Here is a 20648-nt window from a genome sequence, read left to right on the forward strand (position 1 = left end):
GAGTGTCTGTGTGTCTGCTCCACGGGGCTGGGGAGAGCAGAGGGGGTCAGGATGGGGCTTGCAGCAGCAGCAGAGCTCCTGGGGCACCTGAAAACACGATCAATTATAGAATCAATCAGGGGTTGGAGGGGACCTCAGGGATCATCTGGTCCAACCTTTCTTGGCCAACCGTGACCTAGGCTGGATGGCCCAGCACCCTGTTCACCTGAACCTTAACAGTGTCCAACACTGGGGAGTCACCACTTCCCTGGGGAGATTATTCCAATGGCTCATTGGTGAAAAATTGTCTTCTTGGGTCCAGTTGGAATCTCCCCAGCAGTAACTTGTGCCCATCACCCCTCGTCTTTTCCATGGGATTCCTTGTAAAAAGGAAGTCTCTGTCTTCTTTGTAGCCACCCTTTAAATACTGGAACATGGGGATAAGGTCTCCCCTGAGCCTTATCTTCTCCAGGCTGAACAAGTTCAACTCTCTCACCCTTTCCTCATACGGCTGCCCAGTGCTGGTTTCATCTTTGTGGCCTTTCTCTGGACCCTCTCCAGCCCATCCACATCTTTTTTTGTACTGCAGGGATCAAAAATGGACACAGTATTCCCAGTGTGGCCTGACAAGCACTGAGCATAGTGGGACAATAACATCTTTATCTCTGTTGGTGATGCCCTTGTTGATGTTCCCCAGCATCCTGTTGGCTTTCTTTGCCACAGTTGCACACTGTTCACTCACATTGAGCTTGTGTCCCATAGGATCCCCAGGTCCCTTTCCACAGAGCTGCTCCCCAGCCAGGCAGATCCCAACCTGTACCACACTCCTGGATTTTGCTTACCCAAGAACACTTGTCCATGTTGAACTCCATAAGGTTCTTGATAGCCCCCTCTTCCAGCCTATCCAGTTCATCCTGCAGGCTGGCTCTCCTTCCCAAGTGTCCACTTTACCACTCACTTCCACGTTGCCTTTTTTTTTCATTTCCCTAGATGAGGGTTTGTACCCTGGGATGGGGGACACAGGAGAGGAGAAAGGGAAAAGTGCCCTTAATAATTCCTTCCCTTCTACCAGGATGGAGGGCAGGAGAAGTGCTTTATGCTTTACACTCCTCCACATTAACTGTCTTCGATGTTCCCTTGCAGATGACACATTTCTCAACAAAAAGCAATTTCACTGACGTTGTTCCCTGTGTTTCTGCCTATCAGTGCCATAAAAGCAACCAGCTCCCAAGAGATGGAGAGCATTGCACCTTCCCACAGCCCTGCCTTGTGCCTGGCCACCCTGAGACAGGTGGGAAGAGGGAAATGCATGAGTTTGGTTTGGTCTTTTTTCCCTTGGTGGAAATGCAGAAGGTGTCCTGCAGGGCTGGACACCAGCAGCAACACAAAGCCAAGGTCACGCTGGGTCCATCACTCCCAGCTTCATTAACTGAGTGCTGCTCCAGGGCAGCCTGCACCACTTGTCAGTTTAAAAACAAAGAGGAAAACAGGCTTAAATCCAGGAACATGAGGCATTTCGGGAGTGGGACTGGTGGGGAACAGGGAACTCCCCAGATCCCTACCTGACCACTTCGGGGCTGACCAAACATTAAAGACTGTGGTTAACGGCATTAGGAGCCCTGGTTTTGGCTTAAAACCCCTGGGCAGAGCAGAGTTTTGCCCATGATGCAACCAAACGGCTGCAGGGTATAAGGAAGGATAAAGCAGGCATCATCAGCACCTGCAGGCCCCCTGTGGCTCACAGCCCATGCTGTAATTGAGAGGCTCAAAATAGTAAATATTAAGAGCAGTCAGAGGGAAATGAGCAGTTATTAGGCAGGCAATTAATGAAGGACCTCAACTGTGCTCAGTGTTGTGCCTGCGAGGGAAGGGTAATCATCACTGTGCGCTTCAACTCAGCCGTTTAATGTAGGAATGGAGAAAGGGAATAAGCCTGGGTCCAGCACCACCCCTGCTTGTGACCACCAGCCTGGGCCCAGCTCTGCCCTGGGGAGGCAGCAAGCCCTGGAGCTGCCCTGTGGCAGGAACCCAGCACACTTTGGGTTTACTTTTCCCTGCAAGAGTGAAAAGGAGAAGGGAGGTAATGGCCATTCCTTCCACCTTGGTGTTCATGGAACCACGGCTTTGCCCTGTCCCTCACCATTGTTGTTACCACATATCCATTAATATCAAATCACAATAATGCAGATGTAGCAGGAGGGGGGCAGTATTTGTACCTTTGGTTATTGCTGCAGCAGGAGCTAGCTGGTTGGTAGAGGTTCTCTCAGCAGGGAGCTCATGCTAACCCCACAGCTTGGCCTAATTGTACTGAATTATGTTCTGCCTCAGGACATTCAGTCACATAGCTTTAATTACCAGTGGCAGCCCAGGCTTGCTATGCTTGAGCTGGAGACAGCATCCTGTGTGCTCAGGGACAAGGAGAGGAGCGTGTCCTGGGGACACCAAGGGGCAGCCAGTGAGAGAAGATGGAGGAATACTTTAATCTTTGGCTGTAGCCAAGGCAGAGAGCCTTTAATTGTTCAACCTGCCAGTAAAAATGCAGCAAACTGAAAGAGGAGGTTGGGAAGATCACTGCATCTCCGGGCTGAATAAATCCCTCTTGATTTAGAAGCCTGCTGTGGTGCTGCTCCCTTGCATCAGTCCACAGGACAGATGCAGGATGAAGCCAATGATCTCGGGCCCTAACAAAGCTGTGCCCAGGGTACATTACCTGCTACTGGGTCCCGGTCAGGGCTAACCTGAGCTCCTGGGCAGTGTCCTGTGGCCCCAAGTGTCCTCATGGGAGAAGTACTGCATCCCCAGGAGTGAGAATGGCCCCTAGACCTCAGAGCTGCCTCCTCAGAACACAGGTCCCCCTGGCATGCCCTGCAGAGCAGGACTGGGAGGCTTGGCTGTCACCCCAAGGTCATGGGGAGAGGCTTGGCTTGGTACCCGTGGGCCACAAGACTTTGTGATGGATCCTCAGAATGATGGGGCTCAGGTGGTGGGTTTCAAGTGTAGAGTCCTTAGTGATGCGACAGAGGTGATTGGTCCCAGGGGATGGTTCCTCAAGGGATGGGTTCTCACAGATCATGGTCCTAGGTGATGGCTCCTCAGAGGACGGGCTCACAGTGCAGGGGTCCCAGTGGATGGGTCCCATGGGATGGGCTCACAGTTCATGAGTCCTGGGTGACGGGTCACATGTGATGTGTAAATGGGGACCCATTTGTTCCAATGTACCTTCTCCACCATGAGCCTACCCAGGCCATGATGTGCAGCTGAAACCCCAACCCTCTGCACTCAAGCTGCCCCATTCCTTCCTAAGGCTGAGCTGTCAGTGGGGCCAACATCTTGCTTCAGGTTCCCCTGTTTATCATGTCCAAGTCCCCAAGGAGGTGGCACTGGTGTGGTTCAGGGCTCTCATCAGGTGATCCCAAGTGCTGCTGACTGCATCTGGGCATGTGGGATAGCATGAGCCTGGAATTAAATGACTTGGTCCAGTTACTTTTATTAAGGCTCACATTAATAGAAAGAAAACACAGCATGCTTCACTCCATCCAGGAATATCTGTTCCATAAAAGCCATCCAAGTGAAGAAAGCCAATTTTAACCTTTTCTCTGCATCATCCCCAGCCCTGGCTGTGCTGCGGGAGCGCACAGGTTGGGAAGTGCACTGAGAATTAATCACTTGCCAAGGGCCAAGGAGCAGCCCTGCAAAGCGGCTGCTTGGGAAGCAGCTCAGCTGCACCCATAGCTGTGTTTGATTAGGAGAGCTGCAGAGGGACGGCAGTGAAACACAGCACAGCATGGGAAGCTCCCACATCACAGAGGGTTACAGGGATTGGGGATGGCCACAGCCCAGTGACCATCACACAGTAGCCAAAGGGATTTTATATTTTTCCTTTCTGGAATAAAGAGTGTGAAACCAAGTACCTTTGCTGCTGTTTGTCCATTAAAGTGTGCAAGCCTGGTTAGAATGTGTTTGCCATCCATCCCCCCCCCCGCTCGCAGCTCTCCTGGGCTGCCATGGTTACCTCGGCAGGACTGACCCAGCCTGAAGAAATGCTATTTATTTTTCTTTCCCTGTGCAGAATGAACCAGCACTTGGGTTTGCTGGTTTAATTAAGATCTTCTCATTAAAGACTTTCCCTCTTCCTTCCCCTCCTCCCCCCATGTTTATTTTTCAAGCAGGCACAAGTTCTGTGTTTATAAGGAATGACTCCGGTTTCAGCCACTGAACTGGAGCAGTAAAGGAGGTTTCCTGCCCAAAATGACAAGAAGAAAAATGTAATAAGCCTTTGGAAAGCCATTAGCCACCAGATGACCTGATGAAATACTGGCAGGGCTGTTACTGCTAGGAGTCAAAGCTCTGCACCTCAAGTAAGGATTTTTGTGTAACAGCCCAATCAAATCAGTTGCCTTTCAACAGTGAACCAGGCTAAAAACTACCTGTTGAGACTGAGTACAGGGTAACCCTGTTAATGATCACAGAAGCCCACTCCCAGTTCCCGAATTACCTTCAAACCACTGTGCTTTTAATAGGATATCTGCCACAAGCAGCTTTCAATCTCAAGGTAGCCTGTGAAGGGGGATGGTACCATTTCTATTTCATGTAAGGGGAGAATGAGGCACTGAGCCAGGACCACATCCAAAAGCATCCATCAGAGGCAGAACTAGACTGCATCTCTATAGTTCTGTCGCGGTAGGCAGAACGGAGAGATTTCCATGGGTTTATTTGGCCCAATTCTACACTAGTCACTCCTGTGGAGCAGTGACTGCAGCCAATAGAGTCGGTCTCACTCTTCACATTTAAATATTTCCTTAATACTTTGAGATCTGTAAAGCCTGTGTCTAACCTGACTTTCTGTATGAGGAGGCTGTGCTGGATGAGTACTTGAGGAGGTTATTCTCCCCTGATGTGCACAGCTGGTTGGACTGTGTCACTTCAGCAAAGGCAGCAGATCTCTCTCACCTTCCTGCCCTTCACACACCTGCAGTCAGAGAAACAGAGAGCTCCATTAAATCTTTTAAGCCAGTGAATCAGCAGGCCTGTTACTGCAGGGCACCATGTCATATAACCACACAAATGTGATAGAAATGTCCTCCTGTCTCTCAGTACCCAGCTCTTGGGTTCTGCCTCTTGACCACAGGTAGCTGCAACTCACTCTACCCCAGCTGAGCTCTTCTTGACTGGGCTTTAATGCTTCTCACTCCTTGGGCCATGGGAACTAGGCATCCTTGTTCTTTGCCCCAGGGTAAGCAAGGTCCTTGCTGAGTCCTCCATGGAAGCACAATGACTTTGTATTTCGTAACACTGCCACTCCAGCAGAGCCTTCACCAAGCAGAAACTACTGCCTTCATGCTCTGCCCACTCGCACACCGCTGGGACAGCCATGCTCAGCCATGGGGGATGCACCAAGCACTGACACACAGCCTTGGGTCTGGTTTCTTAAAGCAGCAAGTGAAGTTCCTTATAACTATAAATGCAAATGAGTATAATCACAAGATAAGGTTATGAAGCACTGGTCTGGGTAACAAGCAGAGGTAAAGATGCTCTTGGGACTCATATTACAAGGCCCTCTCTTCCTTCTCCCCCAGCCCCAGATATGTTCAAAATAATCCCCTTGGAGATTTAATTACAAAGTGAAATATATCCAATTCTTTTATCGGGCTCTCGAGTGATGATAAAGAAGCTGAGCTACTGCAAACGTTGTAAACCCTTATGAGGATTAATGCTACTGCAACAAGTTTTTTAGCACATTAATGGTATGATTTCTCTCACGGCCATGACATCTACAGAGAGCAAAGTCATGGACACTGGAGTCTGTACACCCAATTGCACAGAAATCCTTAATGTGTACAAAATGTGATGTGGAAAAGGCAATTGCAAATAGTTTTTATTACAGAGCTGTTCTTCCACTGCCTTAATCTCCCCAAAGCTATAAACTGAAGGAGTAGTTATATTTCACAAATGTGTACAGACACACAGAGGCAGATGTGGAAGAGGCACACAGATACTTTTATAAACCACAGAATGTGCTTCCTCCTTGGCAGTCTTACTATGCTTTTTATTTTTAACACCAAATAAATACAAAGCAATCTAATAAAAAACAGCAGTAAATCTGAGGAATCGGTTGCTTTTAAAAGCAATACTATTAACTAAGTTTAGGCCCCAAATATATGATTTGGGAAGTGAAAAACCTCCCCAGGTCTGCAGTACAGATGGCTTTGGGTACATGACTCAGTATTTCAGCCAGGATTTGGGACTATGGGGGCTGGAAGGATAGGGTTTTGCAAGGTAGAAACAAGAGGCACTTAAATCTCAGAGGTTTTTCATGAGCGCTAGGAGTTTAACTACTTCATGTACTTCTGACTGTACCTTTCTGAGACATTTGCTCCACTGATGATGGAGGAACCCCAGAGAAACTGGTCTTCCATGTGTCTGTCTCAGTGAAGAGCCTAGAGCTGGGTGGACAAATCTGGTCACACCAGGTGAGGCTGCAGCATCAATAAACACCTTGCACTGCTAACACGTGTTATCTTGCCACTTCCCAGCTACTCTACACGTCCAGCATAGCCCCCTTTTCCTATCTGTGTTTTAATAATCTTTGCCCCAGTTTTCTCATTTTTCTTTGTGCCAGTGAAATGCACGTGCACAAGGTAAATGGAGGACAGACAGGAAATGGGATCTGGTGACCAGGAAGAAGCAGTGGGGAGAAACACAAATCTCTTCATATCCATGGCCACTGTTTCAATATTCCTACAGTCTCCTAAGGTAAAGGACTGGGGCATACACTGCTGAGTGGGTCACACAAAGAAATGTCTGTGTCTGCAAACAATTTCACCCTGTAAATACACTCTATTTACTCTGCAGGTCATATCTCCTGTAAGATTCAAACTCCCAATTTTACAGAACATGAATCCCCTCCAAAATACTCCAAAACCAGTTAAAAATAAAATTAAAAAAATAGATATTAAAAATACTTCCTTGCTTCTCCATAAAGGGGAAGGTAGTTTCTGGTCTCTGTGAATCAGCAAACCCTTTCTCTCCCTGGGGTCACCGTCTGGAAAGCTTTTAGCTCTGGTGCCCTGGGGTCCCCCCTTGCAGAGCAGCATGATGTCCATGAGTTAAAACTTCTGCAGGAATTTGAGAACCAGGTCACGCAGTTTCACCCTCAAAGGTTCATCGTTGTCACAGATGATGTGTGTGGAGTCCTCCTCAATCTGAATGAGAGTTTCTGCCTCCTGGAGGAGTACGATGTGGCCCTTGGCTGTGTCCTCCACCTTCACATCACTGAAACCATGCTACATGTAGCATTGAGGAGGAGTTAAAAGAAAGAGATGTTACTACAACTCAGGAAAACAGATAGAGATAAATGCCTAGGGCACAGGGGGATGGAGAGGGGAAAATGGTTACAAAACAGAGTGCCACTCTAGACATCTCAGATGTCAAGGCTTTGCAGAGGAAACACACACAGACCCTCATTATACAGATGGATAAACAGGGAGGTTAAACCCAACATTTTCCACTGCAACTGCAAGATCCTGAGAGGCAAAGAGGACAATGGCTCCTTTAACTACAGAAGTGACCATCTGCTGACATCACTGCCTCAAAGATGAGAACAAACTTCTTCACAGACAATCCTGCCCTTTTTCCTGCAAGCTTTCTCCAAGAAGTCCCACAGGTGAGAACAGGGCTCCACAAAGCAGTAACCAACTGCCTGCAAGTTCAGCCACCAAGCCCCTGTTCTGCAGCTCCCCAGAAAACCTCACAACAGTGGAGGCATTTCCAGGATCTCTTCTTCACTTGCTTACCTAAAATACTTTTGAGACCTTCTCCCCATCGTTTCAATTTATTGCTGATAAATCCAAAAGTTATATAGGGAAAATTCACCCATCCAGAGTGCCCCCAAAAGCTCTACTTCCATGAGAAACCAGGAGGAAATGACTGTCAGGAAGCCCCTGTATCAGGACATGTCTCCATGGAGAACTATCCCCTCCATACTCAGTGCAGGGATACAGGTTTCCTGAAGTATTTTGCTAGCTTGTAAGCTCTTCTCCATTTTAAGCTACATGAAAATTATTTTCCCTTTCTCTGCTAGTAAAGCAGTACATTTATGAGATTAGAGTAGAAATCTGCTTGAACCTCACTTGTCACTAAAGACATCATACCTTCTCGAGTGTCTGCACAAACTGGTCCACAGGAATGGAGCCACTCAGCAATGGCTTCAAAGGCTTACACTCTGGCACGTCATCATTCACTCGCTTTCTCTTCTTGCTGGCAGGAGGTTGCGGAGGTTTTGGAGGGAGCTAATGGATGAGAAGGTGCACAGTAACGTTTGAATCAGATCAGCTTATTACAATGTAGTTGGAATGAAAAGCACATGAGATAGGAAAGGCATACTGATTTTGTTTTCTGGGACTACAGGGGAATATTGCAGTGCTGTGCTGAAGGGGAGAGGAGAAACCCAGCCTTGGGCTCCACTGCAGCTCCGCACACAGAAGCTACCATTTATAGAAATATATCAGCAGGTTTAGTTCAAACCTCCATCGTCTTGAAACTTCTGTCAAATTCAGTTCTGTTCAAATTTCTGTCATGCTAAAAGGTCTGTCTGACTCAGCTCAAGACCGAAGCTTTCTATTTTAGCATTCAAGTACTCTGTGGTATTTTCTAGGAATCATGTCTTACAGAAGTCAATACCTTGAAAATCACACTCTGAAAGATGTAACGGGTTGAGAAACAGGCAAATACAGAGCAAGTAACAACTCAGGGAATGAGAAGAATGGATAATTTATTTCTCACTGGCCTCAGTAAAGTGAGCTGTTATGAAGAACTTGAATACAGACAGGAGGCGTGAGAGATGCTGCAGTGCCTGAAAAATCACTGAATGTGATCTGGGTGTAATTTCGTGCTGCTTCAGAAAGCTTAACTGATCCCTGAGCCCCCTCTCCATCAGCAGGGTGGGCGAGGCAGGGTTAGCACGTGCAGTGATAGCTGACCCAGCACTGTGTGTTGCTGCCCGTGCGGGCACAGTGTCTAGTTAACTAAGCACTTTTTATAGATCATTTCATGGAGATGAAAAACAGATTCCTATAAGAAGAACAGTGGGGAAATTCTCATGTAAAATAAGTTACCTCGAAGGAGGTGATCCTGCCCCTCTACTCTGCTCTCGTGAGACCTCACTTGGAGTATTGTGTGCAGTTCTGGTGTCCTCAACATAAAAAGGACATGGAACTGTTGGAACAAGTCCAGAGGAGGCCACGAGGATGATCAGGGGACTGGAGCACCTCCCGTATGAAGACAGGCTGAGAAAGTTGGGGCTGTTCTGCCTGGAGAAGGCTGCGTGGAGACCTCATAGCAGCCTTCCGGTATCTGAAGGGGGCCTATAGGGATGCTGTGGAGGGACTCTTCATTAGGGACTGTAGTGACAGGACAAGGGGTAATGGGTTCAAACTTAAACAGGGGAAGTTTAGACTGGATATAAGGAAAGAGTTCTTTACTGTTAGGGTGGTGAGGTACTGGAATGGGTTGCCCATGGAGGTGGTGAATGCTCCGTCCCTGGTGGTGTTTAAGGCCAGGTTGGACAGAGCCTTGGGTGATACGGTTTAGTGTGAGGTGTCCCTGCCCATGGCAGGGGGGTTGGAACTGGATGATCTTAAGGTCCTTTCCAACCCTAACTGTTCTGTGATTCTAAGTTCATGTGCCCTTCACCAGGATAGTTAGGTTAGGGAAGTGTCAGCACTGGTCTTTCCCAGTGAACTAGCAACTCAGTCCCTGGGAAAAAGATGCTGGGAAAATTTCTCCCAAAATTTTGGCAAGACTATTTGATAGCAATGCACCTGCATGACACATGGGGAATTTGCCTGAAGCAACTCCAGTGCTGTGCAGCACCCAATACTCTCCAGGTGACAGCCTGGTCTCCTTTCAACTCTGGATCTTTCCCATCATGCAGCATCATGTCTGAACCTGCTGTGGTGATGTCCCCATGTTTCTTTCAACAGCCAGGGAAGGGTGTTTTTCATCCTTAGGAGAGAAATGCCGTCTGCCAGGCTCCAATTCCACAGGCAGGATGTACTTGACTCACTTCACAAACCCCACCGTTTTCCCTTTAGCTGGTGTGCCTACACACATGCATGATGTTATTTATGCATGAATCATTCACATGGTTCTGTGTTTTTAGATTGAGTTTTTGGGGCCTGTCTACACACAACTTCTGTAACTCCCAGAGGTCCCAGGCTCAGCCAATACTGACAGATGCTGCTGTGCTGGCTTACCTCATCCACTTATGGGGGCTCTGCATTTTAAGGCCAGGTCTACATTTATTTGGCATCAGAGATCAGTAGAGAAGAGATTCAATGAACAACACAAAGGAGAAAGTGGTCTCAGATCAACTGGATTGCAATACTCCATTTTTTTCAGTGTTTCCTAGTGTTTCTAGGGAACTGACTTGGAAAAAGTAAGACTGTCTGCTGTGCACTGATATAAATCCTTCACTGATCTTTACATCCCAGCATTAAAGACGTGACCACACTAGCCCCTCTTCCCAAGTGCAGCTCTGCTCTGCTGCCCAGCGGGAAAGGCAGCAGCATGCAGTGTGGCTTCACCAAGTTCCCTGCATGCTTATGCGTCAAAGGAGAAAGGGCAGCAGGGCATCCACCACTAAGCAGGTCCACCAGATATCTCCTTCTGCAGAGTACCAGTGCCAGGAATTGTGGTGTCAGACTAAAGGAGGTAGTAGAAAGAGAGTGTACACCCTTTGCACAAAGATGTGCAAGCTGCTTCTTGGGGAATAGGGCAATTTAAGGAAGACAGTCCCTTCACACGTCTGATGTTTTAGGTCATCTCTCTCCTCTCACCCTCAGTTCTAAGTCTATGAGAGGATAATGCTGATCCTGGTGTATGGGTTACAGAGGAGAGCAGAATGATTTGTAGCCTCTCTTCAGGAATAATTTTGTTTCCCCTTTTATCTTCACCAGGCATGTGGCCAATAAAAAGAGGGTAGAGATTTATTTGCAGCCCACTCTCTACTCTAAGTGTAATTCCTCACTCACACATGCCAGGACAAAGCATCTGACTGTGCTCCAATAGGAAGAGTTGTTGAAGGGGTTGTCTTATGAGAACAGCTGGGGTCCCAGATGGCAGGAAACCCAGTGTAAGGATATTTTTCTCCTTTTCACATTATACTGTACCTGCAGCACATGCTTGTTGTCTTTAGTATGCAACACAGCAGAAACTGTTGCTAAGGAAATACCAGGCTTAATCTCCAAGGGCACAAGCGAATCTGCAAGCTAAAGCAAAAGAAGGATTTTGTTCAGCAAGTGATAATTTCAAACTTTGTATGAATCCAGCTGTGATTTAAATTGGCAGCATGGTATTTTTAAACATAGACTAATGAACTGTAAACACAAAACCACTGATACAATGACAAAGTGCTCCTCTTACCTGCTCTGTCCTCCTCCCAGCTCTTAAAGCTACTGACTTTCATACTGTTATCAGAGCAGCACAAGGTTTTCAATAACCAAGGCAAGTGTCAAAAAGCACAATTAAAAGGAATCCTTGCTTAAAAAGACATCAATGAATTCATTAATAATTTTGATTAGTAAACCTGATAATCTAATTTGGTATTGTTTAGTATGTTTGTTGTGTTGATGGACAATGAAAAATCCAAGCCACTTTCTTTTCAGTTCCTTATTGCTACAGCATTCTGACTGCAGAATAGCTGGAAGAAAGGAGTTTGCCCTTTAAAACCCAGTGGCTCTGCTGACTGGTCTGAAGTTTTTCCTTACAACACTGTACAGAAACCCTGCCACTGCCTTTTCTATAATTCCTCTCTGAAAGAAATGAAATTCAGCTTTGGCTCCATCCTTGAATTCAACGGCAACCTCCCAAGCCCATCTGTACAGGGGGTGTTGGCAGTGAATGTGGAGTGGGCAGTACTGCACTTGCTGAGACTTGTGGAGGTTGGCCAACTGGGAAGCACCTCTCCCAGCCATGTTTCCAAAGGAACACTGCAGAAAACAGTGCTCATGACCACAAGAAATTATTCTCTTCTTCTCTCTGAAGGAATTTTAGATGACATATATTCTCATCTAGGCACTAGGTGCCCTGGATTTCTGTCCATGACTGCTGGCAGGATCTAGTCCTAGATAAAGAGGTACCTTCCCACTGCATGGGCCAGCAGCCTGAGCTCTTTCTGAGTATTCCTCCCTGTTATTCACTGTAGACCTGAAGGCCAGGATGCATGAAATGTGCTCTGTGCCTGTGGGGAAACCCTGCAGACTCACAGAACAAAATGGGTAAGGTTGCTCATGCATTATACCTCTGAACGGGAAGATCTTTTAGATCTGAGAAGTAACACTTAAAGGGGCAGAATCCACTTGACTGTTTATCCTAATAGTTGTAGCATCAACCTACCCAGCGCATCAACCCATCTCATGTAAAAAGAGCCTGTACAAGAAGACCTTCATGGTTCCTTTTCATTTCCAAACACATGGTACTTCCAGTTCAAGCCATGCATTAAGAAAAGCTTAACCTCCTGGTAAACGAATTCTTTTGGAACTTCAGTCAGTATTTCCACAGAGCAAAGCTCTGGAGAAGCAGCTATCACCATTGCCCTGCCAGCAAGGCAACACCAGCAGGTTTTTAGCAACCTGGTCTAGTGAAAGGTGTCCCTGCCTGTGGCAGGGGGGCTGGAACTGGATGAGCTATGATGCTATGAGTCATTCTAATCTTTACCTTGCTAGATGCTCCCATGTATGAAAAGCAGGTGAGAAACTGAATGGGTTTTTGAAAAGCATGTACCATTTTGTAGACAATGCACCTGAGGCAAAGAAAGATTATATTCTTTACCAAAGACCATCTAGTGAATTCTCAACAGGATTCAAACCAGGAGAGAGATGGAGCAGAACAACTGAACCCTGCCACTTGTCAAGAGACTTCAGATAACAATACTTTACTGCCGAGTACTCAGGTCTGCCGTAAATTACGATTATGTTTAAGTATTATTGCAAAGCTCCAATCCTTGTGAACATAGAAGCAACTGAACTTGACTTCAAAAAGCACTCACTACAGGCCTAATCCTTTTGCCACTGAAGCACTGAGAAGATTTTCCTGTCTGTTGGCTTCAATGGCAGCAAAGTTCAGCAAATTCTAATGACATCTGAAAATCTTACCTACCACTATTAAAGTTGCAGAAACATTTTGAGAGCACCTCCTTGAAATAAAACAGTTGGATAGATGATTGTGTTGGAAACACAGACATTTAAGGGCTGCATTCAAATCCCCTAAATTTTACATATTTCAGACTTGGTGGATCTTAGAAATCAAAATTTCATAGAGTAATTCACATTGCTGTCTCTCTGGAACTCCCTTCAGGATCTTTAAAGCCAGCAGTTTGAATACAGCCTTTACAATTTGTTGTTGAAGGCTTAGAGAATGAAAATATAATGATAATCATTGCTTCAGATTTCCCCTGGGACCTAAAAATAGTAACACTTGCAGCACTGTGTTATGCTGCACTTTGCAGTGGTCGAAGGCACTTTCCATTCCCACCACCTTCCAGAGGAGGATCGATACGAAGTGGCCTCTCATGAAGAATACATAGCACAATGACAAACACCGAAAAGAGAAAGATCCTTAAAAAACAGAGCTCTGCTTAGAATCCAGGTACTCCTCTGCTACTGAAATACTTTTGTTATTAACATTTATATAGCTTTTAACCACACAGCTGGTGAACAGCAACACTTTAATTATTAAAAGTCAAACAGACAGTAAAGCAGATGTTAATAATTATTTTCTCTAAGATATTGCTTTATCTCACAGCCTTCTCCATGTTGCGGCCAATCCTATTATAGAAGTTCACTGACCCAAACCAAAAAGATCATTTAATCATATCCAGTAATTCACCCACCAAGACCAGACAGCAGTGATTGGTATACTCCCTTCAACTGATCTCCTACACACACAGATCACAGACCTCATCCAAAATGCTGGATTAAAGAAATCCTTTTCAGAAAGACAGCAAATCTTGTCTATACTCCAAGCAATGGCAACTCCACCATTTCCTGTCACAAGCTGTTCCAAACTTTAATTTTCCCTGCAGCTAGGAAACTGTGTCTTATTTCAAGGTTGAATTTGTCCAACTTCCAGTTTCTGGATCTTGTTAAGCCTTTGTCTGTGAGATTGAAAAGCCCCCCACTATGCAAGAATAAATGTGTCTTCCTTCCAGTCATTATCACAAGTCTAATGCCACATGCTGGCACGAGGAAAGTCACGAAAGCAGAGACACACAACACTAAGAACTAACATCACATTAATCAGTCCCCTGCCTGGGGATGGGCCCTTGGACTGCCTAAAGACAAACTTGTCTGTGTATGTGCACTGTGTATTTCATTTTTTCAATCCCTCCTGTTAAGGGAAGTTTAAAACAGAGACCAACCAAAACCTAAGTCATTGACTCTCAGTAGTCTGGAGCTGCAAGTGTTGATGTGAACCTTATAATGGCAGAGGGAGAGAAGACTCAGCTTGGGATGTGCTGCTCCTGTGATCAGAGCTGTCCATCTATGTTCTTACAAAGCAGACATTTTTAACGTAAACTGCAGTTGAATCACTATGTGAGCCCAAACACTTCTGTTCGCCAAACTATAGTTACTTATAAAGAAAAACAAAGTACAAGTGTTAGGTTTCTCAGAAGCCTCTACTAAGGCTTCATTAGGGACAACTCTCCCTTAGGCATAACGTCACATGCTGTCTTCAGTCACCAGCCCAAAATCCTCTCATTGGTAATTAAGGGATGAACAATAACTGAGGATAAGATCTGAAACTCTTGGAGGGGAAAAAAACCCAACCCAGAGGCTGAATAATCAGTGAATAAAATCAGAAGAGGACCAGAATTTTACCACACACGGTCTTGGTCTTCTGGATGATTTTCCCAGAGACAGACATACACCAGTCAGTATTTTAACATCCAAACTGCAGTGTTGACTATCAGTGACTTATTCCTAGATTTCTGGGACACCTCTCCAAACTCCTCCCTTTTCCTTCTTCACCTCCAAGTTTTATAAATGCAATAGCATTATGGTAGGAAGGCTGACCCAGAAAGGAGAGGCAAAGCCCGAGTTGAGTGAGGTGAGCTGGATTTTCACCCTCTAGGACTGGAGCAAAGGAGAACAGGAAAGCTTAGCAGTAAGCTTTGCACAGCAAAGCTTAGCAGTAATTAAAATCTCCTTAACCTTTAAGATCTGAAATTCATTGATGTATACACTAGGTTATAGCACATGCATTTAGAAATGGACATAGCTTGGTTTTTACATCAACATTAAATGTGTATTTCCCATATCTGTACACTGTGCATAAATGTATGAACCCTGCAGTAGAGGTAGAAGCCAGAGCTGTAATTCTGGATCAGACCAGAGAAACCAAAGACATGACACAGAGATGTGAAATCACTGGGCAGAACAGACCCATTATGAACTCAATGCATTGCAAGTCCTCAGAGAAAATAAAGAATAGAGTTGCAATTCATTCCTTGTAGCAGGGACCAGCTCTGCTCAGTGCTTGTGCAATACATAGAACTCAGAAATCATACCAAAGGGGTCCATTGCTAATGCTACTGTACTGCAGTAATAAAGTAAATGAAGAAAAAATTTTAAATATCATCAATAATTGATCACATGCAACTAACACATGAGCTTCCTCTGCTAAGACAACTACTGAGGGAACTGGGGCAGCCCCAGTATGTGCTTCATGAAGCACTACAAGGTACCACATGGGAAATTACAAACTGGATTTGCACAGCAGCCCTGAGGTGGCAAAAGCACTGGCTAAAGCAAAGACCCCTAAAAGGGGTCAGTCTTGAGCTTACTCCCCTACAGTTTTTATAAATGACCCAGTACAAAATGAAGAGAGTGTTCAGTAGGCCTCACTGAAGTTTGTAGAGGCACCCTCAATAGAAAGAAAGATCAGACTATCACAGAGGAAGAACTAGATGACCTCAGGAACGGGAGTGAGAAAGCCAAGACGAAATTCAATAGTGTGAAATACAAGGCCAGGGACTGGGTTAATACTGAGAATTTCTGCTGTGAGCTGGCAGCTCCTGGAAATGACAGAGGTGAAGAGTCCAGGGGTATTAGTTCATCCCATGAGTACCGAGAGTCACAAATGTGACACAGCCATGAAAAAGCTAAATGTAGCTCCAGAAAATACCAGGTAATTCTAGCAGATATGAGTAACTGCTATTATATGGGGCACAGGAAGATATCATTTGAACTACTGGTAAATTGTGGGTAATTTAAATTCAAGTATGATATTCTGAAGGGTAGATTAGGGCAGGAAATGCTGTCTTGTAAGGGGAAACTAAATATCTTTGCTTGTTTAGCCTGGCAAAAAGAAAGCAAGAAGGAGAATTTGATTACGTAAACACCACAGGGAAAATACCAACAAAAGGGAAAATCTATTTATGCTAAAACATGATGTTAAGTATGTGCAGAACAGCCATGAATAAGCGTAAGCAGGAAATTAGGACGTTTCTAGCCATCAGAGACAGTGGGGGTTTGAACAGCATTCTAATGGGAACAGCAGGGGCAAAAGTCTTCACAATTTGAAGCTGGTGCCTAACGTTTTTTGAGGCACATTATAAACACTATTACTAACTGCAGCAGGATTCTGGACAGGTAACCCATGAGGGCACTTCCATTTCCGGGTGAAATGACTGCTTACAGCCTCGGAGCTTGCCAGGTATGAAGAGACTCTCAGCAAGATCCTAGCCTTTAAAAACAGATGCAATTTGTATGCAACAGAAAAATATTCTCTCCCATTTATTAGAGAAAAAGCCCAAAGATTTTGAGATCTGCCTGCCTTCAGAGGGAGTCCACCAGGACCCAGGCAACAGTTTCACAGAGGATTTTATAGGAAGTAGTCCTCAGCAAAATCTGAACAGAGAACAGCCTGCCTCATCCTCCATCTCTCCTCTCACCTTGCTCCTCACACACATCAAATCCAGTTTCTGAATGCAAAAAAGCATCTTCCCAGTTTACCTTTAATAGGAAAAGGGTGACCAAATATTCCACATGCTTAAAAGCTGTGAAATAGCCCTTTCACAAGCAGGATCGACCTGTATAGTCAGTCTTATAAACAGAAGAAAATACATGCTCCTCATCCTGTCACTATATTTGGCCAGCAATGTTAGGAAAGCAAGGCAATTTACCTCACCTCCTACCTCCCTGCCTCTTCTTATCCCTTCACTATTTAAGCATCAGGAGATATGTTGTCACTTGAAACCACACACAGAAATGCACAAGAGGTTATGGTGTGGGCAGAACTCTCAAACAGATTCAGCCTTGGCTTTATACCATCTGCTAAATCAGGCAGAGTCTGAGTGCAGAAAGTCTGCAAGTATCAGATCCTGCAGAGGAAACAAATAGATATGTAGTCAAACACATGCACTGAAGGGGAAAAGTACAAAGATTTAAATATGCCTGTGGAGTAAGTATTCAGGACCAGCAAGCACATTAAACAAGGCACAAGTATGCTGGAGGCTACTGTGCAGTACAATGAATTTGAGGAATTTTTGTAATGAGACTTGAAGGAACAAGTGCATTTCCAGCAGAGAAGAATAAACATCTGAGAACTAAGGGCATCTATATAATCATTAGTGGGTGATCCAAGTCATATCTTGTTGGAGCGCCAGCCTCAGATTTTATAGAATCCAAGTGTTTTAAATGGGATGATTAAGTTGCTAAACTAACCCTAACTTAATACATCTTTCAGTCTCTGTGGGTCTGCTACTATTCTCTCTGGAGCAGATTTTACAGTCTCATTAACTTCAGTGGATGAAGAATCATGCCATAAATATCTGAAGTTTTGATGCTATTGCTTGCAAATGCCTACATCTTAGCTTTACTCTTCCATAGAGCCAATATCTAGTGGAGAAATAAAACAAGCTGAAGTTCTGCAGTTTTGAGCAACAAAATAAACCTCTACTTTTTCACATACACGTTCCATGCTCAACTAATGGACCAGGGCTCCTGATCAATGTGCTGAAGCCTGGAAATCCAACCAGAAATATACGTACTGACCAACCAACAAGAAATAATCCTGGGCAGAAACATAAGCAGTAGTCTCAGTACTAAAGCTAAAAAATGGCTTTTTGCCAGTGCTGTGCCAAGAGACAGTTTTACGAAGGTATTTAAGAAGTGTAATGAAGTAGATTTATGGCTGTTTAATGAAGCTCTTCCCCAGTGTGCTGCATAGCCTGGGAGCAGGCAGGAAACAGTTGTTTGAGGAATGTACAAGAGGATGGTGGAAGCCAAAACCAGCTGAAGCAGAAATAAGCCTCAAACTTGAATGACAGGTAGGGGAAGCAAGGACATAACCATCTTCAAAGTAAAGGCAAGCAGCTTATAGATGCAAAAAATGCAAAAAAAAATTGCAAAAAGATGCAAAAGATTTATTTTCAAGAAGGGGAAAATGGATGACCCAGGGAATTTCAGACCAGTCAGTCTCACCTCTGTGCCTGGCAAAATCTGGGAGCAGATTCTCCTGGAAGGCATGCTAAGGCACATGAAAACCAACAAGGTGCTTGGTGACAGCCAGCATGGCTTTACTAAGGGGAAATCCTACCTGACCACTTTGGTGGCCTTCTATGATGGGGCTACGGAACTGATGGACAGGGATAGAGCAGCTGACTTCATCTACCTGGACTTGTGCAAAGCATTCAACACTGTCCCACACGACATCCTTGTCTCTAAATTGGAGAGACATCAATTTGATAGGTGGACCACTCTGTGAATAAAGAACTGGCTGGATGCGTGCATGCAAAGAGTTGTGGTCAATGGCTCAGTGTCCGGCTGGAGACCAGTAATGAGTGGTGTCCCTCAGGGATTGGTGTTGGGACCGATCCTGTTCAACATCTTTGCTGGTGACATGGACAGTGGGAATGGGTGTGTACTCAGCAAGTTTGCCGATGACACCAAGATGTGTGGTTCGGTTGATCCGCTGGAGGGAAGGAATGCCATCCAGAGGGACCTTGACACACTTGTGAGGTGGGCTGATGCCAACCTCATGAAGTGTAACCATGACAAGTGCAAGGTCCTACACCTGGGTCAGAGCAATCCCAGGCACAGCTACAGGTTGGGCAGAGAAGAGATTCAGAGCAGCCCTGTGGAGAAGGACTTGGGGGTGTTCGTTGATGAGAAAATGAACAGCTTCAGTGTGCGCTTGTAGCCCAGAAAGCCAACCACATCCTGGGCTGCATCAAAAGGAGCATGACCAGCAGGTCAAAGGAGGTGATCCTGCCCCTCTACTCTGCTCTTGTGAGACCTCACCTGGAGTATTGTGTGCAGTTCTGGTGTCCTCAACATAAAAAGGACATGGAACTGTTGGAACAAGTCCAGAGGAGGCCACGAGGATGATCAGGGGACTGGAGCACCGCCCGTATGAAGAAAGTTGGGACTGTTTAGCCTGGAAAAGGCTGTGGGGAGACCTCATAGCAGCCTTCCAGTATCTGAAGGGGGCCTACAGGGATGCAGAGGATGGACTGTTCATTAGGGACTATACTGATAGGACAAGGGGTAACAGATTAAAAATTGAACAGGGGAGGTTTAGACTGGATATAAGGAAGAAATTCTTTTCTGTTAGGGTGGTGAGGCACTGGAATGGGTTGCCCAAGGAATTTGTGAACGCTCCATCCCTGGCTGTGTTCAAGGCCAGGTTGGATGAAGCCTTGGGTGATATGGTTTAGTGTGAGGTGTCCCTGCCCATGGCAGGGGGGTTGGAACTAGATGATCTTGAGGTCCTTTCCAACCCTAACTATTCTATGATTCTATTCTATGAGAAATTTGAAAGATATGAAAAGGGCATCAACCACAATATTGAAAGAAAATAGTAACCAGTTTGTGGGTCAGAATGTCAAGTCAGAATGTGATATTGTTGAAGCTGACTGGGAGAGGTGTGTGGCTAGAAAAGAGGGTTATCTTACAGTCAGTCATCAAAAGTAAGGGAGAAACAAACCTAGACATTTATATGGGCAGGCAAATGCAGTCTGGGAGCAGAAAAGCAGATTTGACTTTCATCAATCTAAATAGGGCAACATGTGGGTAAAACCAATCAGAAATAAGATACAGAAGAAAGAACAACAAAATGGAAAAAAAAGTAAAGGAAATGAAGTGTAGCACATTCAAAGCAAACAAAAGGGAGTGGGAAGGAGGAGAATTCCCTGCAGAAACATGGGAGGCTGAAGAGACATGGGAGTGAGGTGGAAGGCATATTTAAGAACAGAACAGCTGATTGCATTGAACACCAATGACATAAAGCAGAAGACAGCAGACTTCAGTTGCTATGGCTGGGTTTAAGAAACAGGTGGTAAAAGCTGGGACAAGAGTAGTTTTGGTAGAATGTCAAAAGGCGAGGTCAAACTCAAGAATGAGGGGGGACCCTAGGCAATTTTACAGTCAGTGGCTTCAGTGAGCTGGGAGCTGAAGAGAGGAATGATAGAAGTAGAAGCAAGCAGGTGGGTTACATTTCATTTACTTTGTAGTAAGATTATGGAATCTTTACACAAGGGGGAATAGTCAGAGGAAAAGGAACAGAATGATCAGGATAATGTGGGGTCACCAAAATAAGTTGAGCGTTAGAAGAAAGATGAAAATTACAAGTCTTCAGTCCCTGAAACATGAAGGAAGTTGGAGGGGTGA

The 20648-nt window shown here is 45.3% G+C and overlaps 1 protein-coding gene across 1 annotated transcript in view; it reads right to left on the reverse strand.

Moving 5' to 3' along the window:
• Positions 1–5997: 5997 nt before the first annotated feature.
• INTS9 (integrator complex subunit 9) overlaps positions 5998–20648 on the reverse strand; it is an 81242-nt gene continuing 66591 nt past the window's right edge. The window contains exons 15-17 of the mRNA XM_005146393.3: positions 11148–11246; positions 8130–8267; positions 5998–7262 (exon numbers count right to left, since the gene is read on the reverse strand). Of these exons, the coding sequence (XP_005146450.1) occupies positions 7086–7262; positions 8130–8267; positions 11148–11246 (414 nt within the window). The 3' untranslated portion in view covers positions 5998–7085. The remainder of the gene's footprint in view (positions 7263–8129; positions 8268–11147; positions 11247–20648) is intronic.

This window comes from Melopsittacus undulatus, chromosome 3 (genome assembly GCF_012275295.1).
Source record: "Melopsittacus undulatus isolate bMelUnd1 chromosome 3, bMelUnd1.mat.Z, whole genome shotgun sequence".
Lineage (NCBI taxonomy): Eukaryota > Metazoa > Chordata > Aves > Psittaciformes > Psittaculidae > Melopsittacus > Melopsittacus undulatus.